Source organism: Cucurbita moschata, unplaced genomic scaffold, assembly GCF_002738365.1.
Source record: "Cucurbita moschata cultivar Rifu unplaced genomic scaffold, Cmos_1.0 Cmo_Scf00041, whole genome shotgun sequence".
In the NCBI taxonomy this organism is placed as follows: Eukaryota; Viridiplantae; Streptophyta; class Magnoliopsida; order Cucurbitales; family Cucurbitaceae; genus Cucurbita; species Cucurbita moschata.
This window is the reverse complement of record NW_019268557.1, coordinates 71929-79753: the sequence shown is the minus strand read 5'-3', so window position 1 is coordinate 79753 and position 7825 is coordinate 71929. Positions and strand designations below refer to the sequence as shown.

Genomic DNA, 7825 nt, shown 5'->3' with positions numbered 1-7825 from the left:
CCAAAAAAAAAAAAAAAAAAAAAATAGAGATTCTAGTTCATTGTTAAAATGTTCTCAACTTCAATAACAATAACTAGAATCGGAGAACCTTTTATTTTTTATTCATTAAAAAAACAAAACATAAAACTTTTCCTGGAGCTTTATGATACCAGAAGAGATGAGAAGCAAATTTATTTTAGACATAGCATGCTATACATAGCAGACTCAAATTTTTCCTTAGGGCTGGCTTACGTTGCGAAGTGATGCCATTGCACAGAAACACATAATACGCCCATAAATAAGTAAGAGGACAATTTGAAATAAGTTAGCCTCACACCGTATAGTAAGAGTTATCTGTTTGTGTTTTCTTTTTTACTTTTTGCACCCAGAAATTGGCAGATACAAATGACTAAATGATGCATGCTATAACATAAAAACACCTGTCATATGGGCGATATGTTATGCCACCAACAACATGATTTCGTCTTATAACCATCACCGACTTATGGTTTCTGCAAGTTAAAATTAGAGAAACAAAGGATAAGCATCAATCCAAAACAAAAAGGAAATAGACTAAAGACCTCAGGGACGAGGGTCCAATGCCTAAAATGATAAGTCAATAAAAAGCCTCCAAATTAAGACCGAAATGTGCGTTCGAAGCTTCATTTTCTCACCTCCCAAAAAGACACATGTTGTAAGTGAAAGTACCTGTCCATAACAAGACGGACAATGTATTCCTTGGGCATGTTAGGTAGTTGTCGGGCGAAAATATTCTTCAATCCAATTAACCTAAAAAGTTCCACGTAAAATGCAATATTGCATCAAATCAATTACTACATAAAATGAGATCATATGGAAGACATACAGCCTATTGTGGAGGCTACACTAGAGGTGAACATATCATCAGAAGCATGAAAAACACTGCAAGACTGTTACAGAAAAGGAATTACATGCAGCAGAAAACTTGGGCAAAGAAAAAACATACCAAACCATATGCTCATCAACACCATCGTTTGAAATGCATACAAATTTGAGTAACGCAGCTTCCTCCTGAAACATTATGAAATCCCCCTTAAGAACTTTTCTTGTAATGCACAGAATTAATAGCTTAAAACAAGATCAAATCCTTATCAACTTCAACCAAATGGACAGGCAGCTGAATTAAGTGATCACCTACATTTATCTGTATGTCATTACTCTGTGATACAAGTGAAGATGCCAAAATATTTTTAAAACAAAATACAACAAATTAAAAATATTTCATCAGTTGGTGAAAAGTTAGTAGTAAGGTCTGATAGACCACGTGTTACAAAGAAAAACAAACTTCAATTAGTATTAACAACAAAGATTGTGTAGTTACTAAAATCATTATCAATAGAAGCCTAGAATGAGATACAATTTTGTTACTAAGCGAGCATAATTTAGCCATAATTGACAACTACTTCCCTTGAGGAGGTTCAAATCTCCCATACCCCGACTAGTTGTACTAAAAGAAAAAAGAAGAAGAGGAAGAAGAGAAAGTTTTGCCAACACATATACTTCTATCCAATTTTTTGCCTATTCATTGAACAAGCAAATATTTATTTTCAGCCAAGTACTTTAAATATCAATTCGATTTTATTAACACAATGCTTCATTGCTCTACTCCTAAAAGGATGGCCACAAAACAATTGAAGTATACATTCTTACATACAATAGGAAACTGCACAAGTTAAGAATCCATAGAACTCCAAACATTTTTGCTGAAGAGGCAGCCAATTAAAAGGTGGTTCCTCCCTTCACTTGCTACCAAACAAAGATAGCAGCGAGATGGATTCAAATAGCCCCTCCACCAAACTAATTTCATTAAATTTGAAACCAGACCCCGTTCTCTATTCATTGGCCTTATTTTCTTTCTTCCCCACCTTTCCTTTGACTCACACGGATGGAAGACCACTAGTCACTGCATCTCGAGATTTCTAGATGTTCTCTTTCTGTTTGATTAGGGGTGATATCCTTGGGAAGTTTTAAAGAAAATGCATAAAATGTAGCCACCATTTTAGTTTCCTCCAATAAAGACACTCAAACTTCCTCCCATGGGATTTATCGAACAAAATTCTAATGCCCCTTTCTTTAAAGGATATCTCCATCCATAACATGTAATTCTCCTCTCTTTTTTTTTTTTTAATTTAAGAAACCACACTTTCATTGTGAGAATGAGAAATGAAAGAATATGTAAGGACATAGAAAAATAACAAGAAAAGAAGTTCTACCCCGACTACAAAAAAAAGGACCCAACTCCAATCCAAAAGAATGAGACCAAAAGTTCATCACCACAAAAAGGCCCAATAACTAAAGCCAATTACGAGCTGTTATAAAACATTCGGATTTGTATAAGAGGGATCGGTGACGTCAGCAATGATGTCAACAGAGGGTCAACAGTCAGTTTCTTTAACCTCTTTTAATGGTGTTATGCCTCTCATAGTCTAGCTTTTTAGCTGTTTTCACCAATTTCATTCTTTTGACTTAATTTAGGATATATTGGAGAAGCTTTAGGAGATTTTAAATTTTCTAAAGACCCGAACCGAGCCATGAAGTCGACAACCAAGTGAGTCACCATTTGGATTTTTAAGCAAGAAATACTAGTAGGAATTGACTAGGACTTGGGCATATGAATTGTTAGCATGATTTAAGGATGATTTGACTATGGAAATAGATTAGTTAAATCCTAAATGATGGATTTATGTTGGTTTAGCTCGATACACACATTTCGGACTTCCACCATGTAACCAATGACTCTGATTTATTTAAATGCTTTGTCGGGACTATGGCATACTATGTCTTACCGTACCTTGCTTGATGTGCATGTATGTGGTGCGAGTATGATTTATGATTTAGTGTCATCTATGTCTCTAAAAACATGTTAAGAGGTTGAAATACCTATGTACACTCTTGATTGACGTATGGATTAGATGCTATGTGCCCTAGAGGATATGTATGTCCTGTTAGTGAGCCTGAGCCTATTTTTGCTTTTCTTGGTCTTCGAGCTGCATTTAGGTCCATTATGACGACATGGGTTGACTAAGTCTATGAAGAGATGGTTGGAGCACAACTCCTATTCGTGAACTCACCCCTACAGGTGAGGGTTTATTTAGCATATAGGAATGTAGTGTCACCCACTTAAGGTCTGTGACACACTAAAGGGTATTACTGAGGGAGCTCCTGTTATCGCCTTTTCAACCCTTGATTCCACATGGTGATCCATGATTCAGATACTCAATAAGCAGGTTGCTAAACCTAGACGCATCCCAAATTTCCTCACCCCATCTCTCCCCCAATCAAAAAAATTAAATTGTTCCTCTCAATTCTAATGTCTCAAAAAAGTCAAAACTTTATCTTTCTCCTGTTAGATTGGTGTCCGTAAGGGAGAACTCAAAATCACCTCCTCAACTGAGTCTTGTCATCTTTATTTCAACCTAACAGACACCAAACACTCTCAACCAGAATCTCCAAAGGGAGAAGGATAAACACGGTAGTTGCCTAAAGAATCTGTTGCTTCTATGGCTATATAAATAGAAGGCTCTGTATGCACTCCCCAACTTAGAAATCTATAAACAAGTGCGATGGAGATAAAAGCCACTACTCTCCCTCTTTCTTCTACTTAAACTCTACCTCCACCAAACCTCTCATCAAACGAATGCTGAGCGTTTTAGATGCCACCTTGATAATCCGGGTCTTAACTGGTCAAGGTGGTGGTAGGTTCAAATTCGCAACCTTGTTTGAATTGTAATACTCTTGAAAAAAAATCCCAGGTGGGTATTCCCAGCCTTTTCCACTCCACCCACACCACCTCTCTCTCGCACTCGTCCCTCATCAGATAGAGAAATTGTTCGAAACAACATACAACAGGAACTTTACCAAAAAGATATGATCATAGTTTTGTATGAAGACACACCTCTCTCTTCAAGTTCTCTTCTCTGGAAATATAGGCACCACTGGTCTGTACACTGTCGGCAAAAAATTTCGAAGCATCTTCCTTCACTACAATTCCCGACACAGAATTTCCAGTTGTCCCCGCTGCTGAACCCGGCGCATTGGTTCCACCGGCCATGCCTCCATCCTTGTTGATATCCACATTCTCGATCTTCACTGTTGCATTTGGCTTGATCTTGGTTGTACGCACAGCAGACGCTGAGGCAGAGGCCGAAGCAGAACCGCCAGCACCGCTATTCTCGAGTCGAGCAGCGGTGAAGTTGCGCATGGAAGAGCCATTGTCGAAGTCATCCTCGTCATCCTCGACCACGGCATCGTCGGAATCGTCGTCGGAGTCGGAGTCAGCACCGCCACCGCGAGCTGAGATGCTTTCAAGGTCGTCGTTTGATGTTAACGCCCCGTCGCGTGTTTCGGCGGAGAATGATGGAGGGAAAGGAGGGACATGGTCCTCGGAGGCCAATTTGCGCTTGTGGATGGAGGAGGTGGCAGAGGCGGAAGCAGAATGAGAGGGGGAAGGGGATTGAGAACTACGGGAACGATTCGTACCAGTAAGGTGAGCGGAGTGCGTATCCATATGAGAAGGTTGCGTGGAAGAAGCACTTCCGCGTGATAACTATAGTGCGGGAACAAAAGCTTGTTGAAGCTGGGTGGTGGTTTATACTGCCCGATGACGGATCCCGATCCTTCTTCGATAACGGCGGTGGCCGCTGTCACAATGTAAATTGACAAAAATGCCCCCATCTGTAGTAGTGTGTATCGCGTGATTCCTAGTTTCCTTTTTTATTTTCTGTAAAAGAAAAATAAGGGGTTAAATTATATACTTCTTTTTATTCATTTAGATTACATATAAAGTTCAAATAAAGCTTCAAATATATTTTTTGAACCAATTTCAGAAGTGGAAGAATAAAAATATAATTTTTTATAGTATAGAAAGTATAATTGAAATAAATTTTTAACTTAATTAGTTTAAAACAAGACAACCCAACTCACTTGTTTCTAACAAAATATACGTGGGTATGTATATATATAATGACAATCAAATCAAACAATATCGGTTAGTTGTGGGTCTGAGTTGTTACAAATGGTATAAGAATCAGATATTTATGCGATGTGTCATATAATGTTGGCCCATCGAAGGGAGAAAGATGGTGAGATTCCACATTGGTTGGAGATTAAAACGAAACATTTTTTTACAAAAGTGTAAAAAAATTTTCCTGATAGATATGTTGTGAAACTGTAAGATTAACGATGATACGTAACGTGTAAAAACGGATGTTATTTATTAGTTGTACAATGGACTTGTGTTGTTACATTACACTTTTACAGATTGGACTATAGTGTCAATTTCATAAAATTTCATTAATTTTTCACGAACAAGTGTTTATAGTCATTGAAAATTTACAAATATTTTTATTAACGACTTTATCAAATAAACAAAAGTTATAGATTAAAAATTTCAATCATTTTTTAGATTCTAAAGTAAAAATCGTATTACTTTCACGAATTTGTATTGTAATTTCCAAACCTTATTAGTCTATATACATCATTTAGTCTTATTTACAAAGCGAGAATAATTTAATTATTAATGTTAAATATATATTTTGAATAAATTATTTTATATGCAAAAAGTGTGGAAATTGACATTATCATGATATATCTGTATAATTGAAACGTCGATTCACATTCGAACCCCCACCTCCCAATAGAATTTTTATATTTTTTAAATCAATTTCCTTAATTGTTAATTTGTGTCGTTCGTTATCCTCAGTATTATCTCCTTCCAAATTGACCGCTCAACCCAGCCCTCTCTCCCATCACTGCCGGTACTTGTTTCCCGGAGGCCAGAAAGCCCTGCGCTCGAAGGGATCGAAGCTTACTCATCTCAATCCAACAAAGCCCCTCCTGCACCAGTACGTTCCCTCCCACTCTCTTCGTTTTCTTCTTCTGCATTTCATCGTGTATGAAAGGAAAATGAAACTACTAATTGCAGCGGATCACAAGGATCAATAGTTGACATTAACTGCTGCTAGAATTGTGCCATTCGTGTTAGGTGTTTAGCAGAGATATTATGTGTAAGTATTTCATGTGGAGTGTGAATTTTCTTTACCAAATGTTATTTTTGTAGAAGCTGATTGAGAAAGAAGATTGAAGCGGTTCAAATAAGAATTGGGAATAATGTCTGCGACGCTGTTGTCTTATTACAACCCAAGTCTAGCTTGTAATTACGGGAAGATGGATGCGAAACGCATTGCATTCGGACAGTTACGCTCTATTGGAAGGAGAAACAATGGCCATCGCAACCTTACTGTGTTTGCCGCTACAGAAGGGTCTGCAAAATCGAGCGAGTCTGAAGAAACAATTCCTTCTTGGGCCAAACCTGATTCCGAGGAGCCTCCTCCTTGGGCAAGGGAGGAAGGCAAAGAAATTGGAACTCATCAGGGATTTCAGGTCCCTTTCTATGTTTACTTACTCGCCTCATCTATCACGGCAATTGCTGCTGTAAGCTTCCCTCTAAATACAGACTTGTTTTTTGCATTTTGGTTGTTTATTTTTATACCGACTTCTGTGCTACTTCCAGTTTGTCCAGAAATTAATACAAGTATTGAAAGCTTACTTCTGAGTTACTATTCAAGCCAAGAATGAATGATATCATTATTGAAAGTGTTGAAGGAATGACGCCTCCTCTATTTTTACATAGATTTATTTAGATTTACTTTACTATTTAAATTTACAGAATTTATTTAGATTTACTAGTTTCTAGAATTTACTTAGTCTTTCTCCCTTATCAAAATGACATGCAATTCTCTTAAACGGAATAAGAAGACATAGCAACATGGTATCATGGTATCAGAGCTGGTTTTGTGTTCCCACTAGGATTTCCTTCAAACTCTAGAAGCCTTGAACTTTCATTTGTGTAAGAGTAAAAGTCCCTTTGCAACATCGACTTTCATTGGAGTGGCTCTTGCGTCATTTGTAACAGTTAGGAGAGTGATTACCAATCAATCCAAAACTTAAGTTGATGGGTTGCTAATTACACCAATACTTTAACATGATGAACAAACAATTTAATGCATTGAAGCGGTGGAGCCTGTTTGTGTGCAAATTTATTTCTTTAGCAATGTATGATCAAGTTTGGTGCTACGGACACTATTTCTAATTGAAGTCGTTTGTATGTTTATTGGAGCGACTTCCAAAACTGCAGATAGGTTCTGTATTTGAGTACGTCAACCAGAAGCCTGTCTTTGGAATTATAAATTCAGACAGCATATTTTACGCTCCATTGCTTGGATTTTTCGCATTTACAGGCATTCCCACTGCTGTAAGTTCCTCTTTCTTCATTTTTTTGACATTTGTGAAGGGATTATCATATCTTTTCGTGTGCATTTATCATACCATGAAATTATAACACTAACCTTTTGCGTCTCTCTAGTGAACATAAATATGAAGTACCCATCTTTCTGGTTTTTTGGGGGACGGGGGAGCAGAAAATTGGATATAAATTTTTTTTAACTAAACCTTGTGTCCTCTTCTCTGAGTTGCGTCATTTCTTAGCTAGGAACCTTGCACAGAAGATGTCATATTCTGTGTCAACTGCATAGGGGTAATAAGCGGAATGGCAATGCCATTCCAAAAATATGAGCTCCCACTTACACAAGGCTCTTTGTCTAATTTCTGGAGACAGGCATTCCTTTGGTTCAAATCTGTTGAAGTGGCTAATAAGGAAGCTGAGGATCAAGACAGAAGGGATGGGTACTCGTAGAATACTTTCCCAAACACGAATGTATGGTCCCTTGGAAGTAGTAACGCTGTTTAGGCCTTTTTTTTTTTTTTTTTTTTTTTTTTTTTTTTTTTTTTTTTTTTTTTTTTTTTTTTT

General features: G+C 37.3%; 2 protein-coding genes across 4 annotated transcripts in view; one reads left to right on the top strand and one right to left on the bottom strand.

Annotated features, from left to right (window-relative positions):
• LOC111433298 (histone acetyltransferase GCN5-like) overlaps positions 1 to 4656 on the bottom strand; it is a 13182-nt gene extending 8526 nt beyond the window's left edge. Inside the window, exons 1-4 of one of the 3 annotated variants that reach the window (XM_023070306.1) lie at positions 3914 to 4656; positions 965 to 1029; positions 688 to 768; positions 420 to 491 (exon numbers count right to left, since the gene is read on the bottom strand). In XM_023070306.1, coding sequence (XP_022926074.1) covers positions 420 to 491; positions 688 to 768; positions 965 to 1029; positions 3914 to 4525 — 830 coding nt within the window. In that variant the 5' untranslated portion in view covers positions 4526 to 4656. The remainder of the gene's footprint in view (positions 1 to 419; positions 492 to 687; positions 769 to 964; positions 1030 to 3913) is intronic. The other 2 variants (XM_023070305.1, XM_023070307.1) reach the window with 2 other exon arrangements.
• A 943-nt stretch (positions 4657 to 5599) lies between these two features.
• Positions 5600 to 7825, top strand: part of LOC111433301 — a 2502-nt gene continuing 276 nt past the window's right edge. The window contains exons 1-4 of the mRNA XM_023070309.1: positions 5600 to 5861; positions 6077 to 6450; positions 7154 to 7270; positions 7634 to 7768. Coding sequence (XP_022926077.1) covers positions 6127 to 6450; positions 7154 to 7270; positions 7634 to 7711 — 519 coding nt within the window. The 5' untranslated portion in view covers positions 5600 to 5861; positions 6077 to 6126 and the 3' untranslated portion in view covers positions 7712 to 7768. The remainder of the gene's footprint in view (positions 5862 to 6076; positions 6451 to 7153; positions 7271 to 7633; positions 7769 to 7825) is intronic.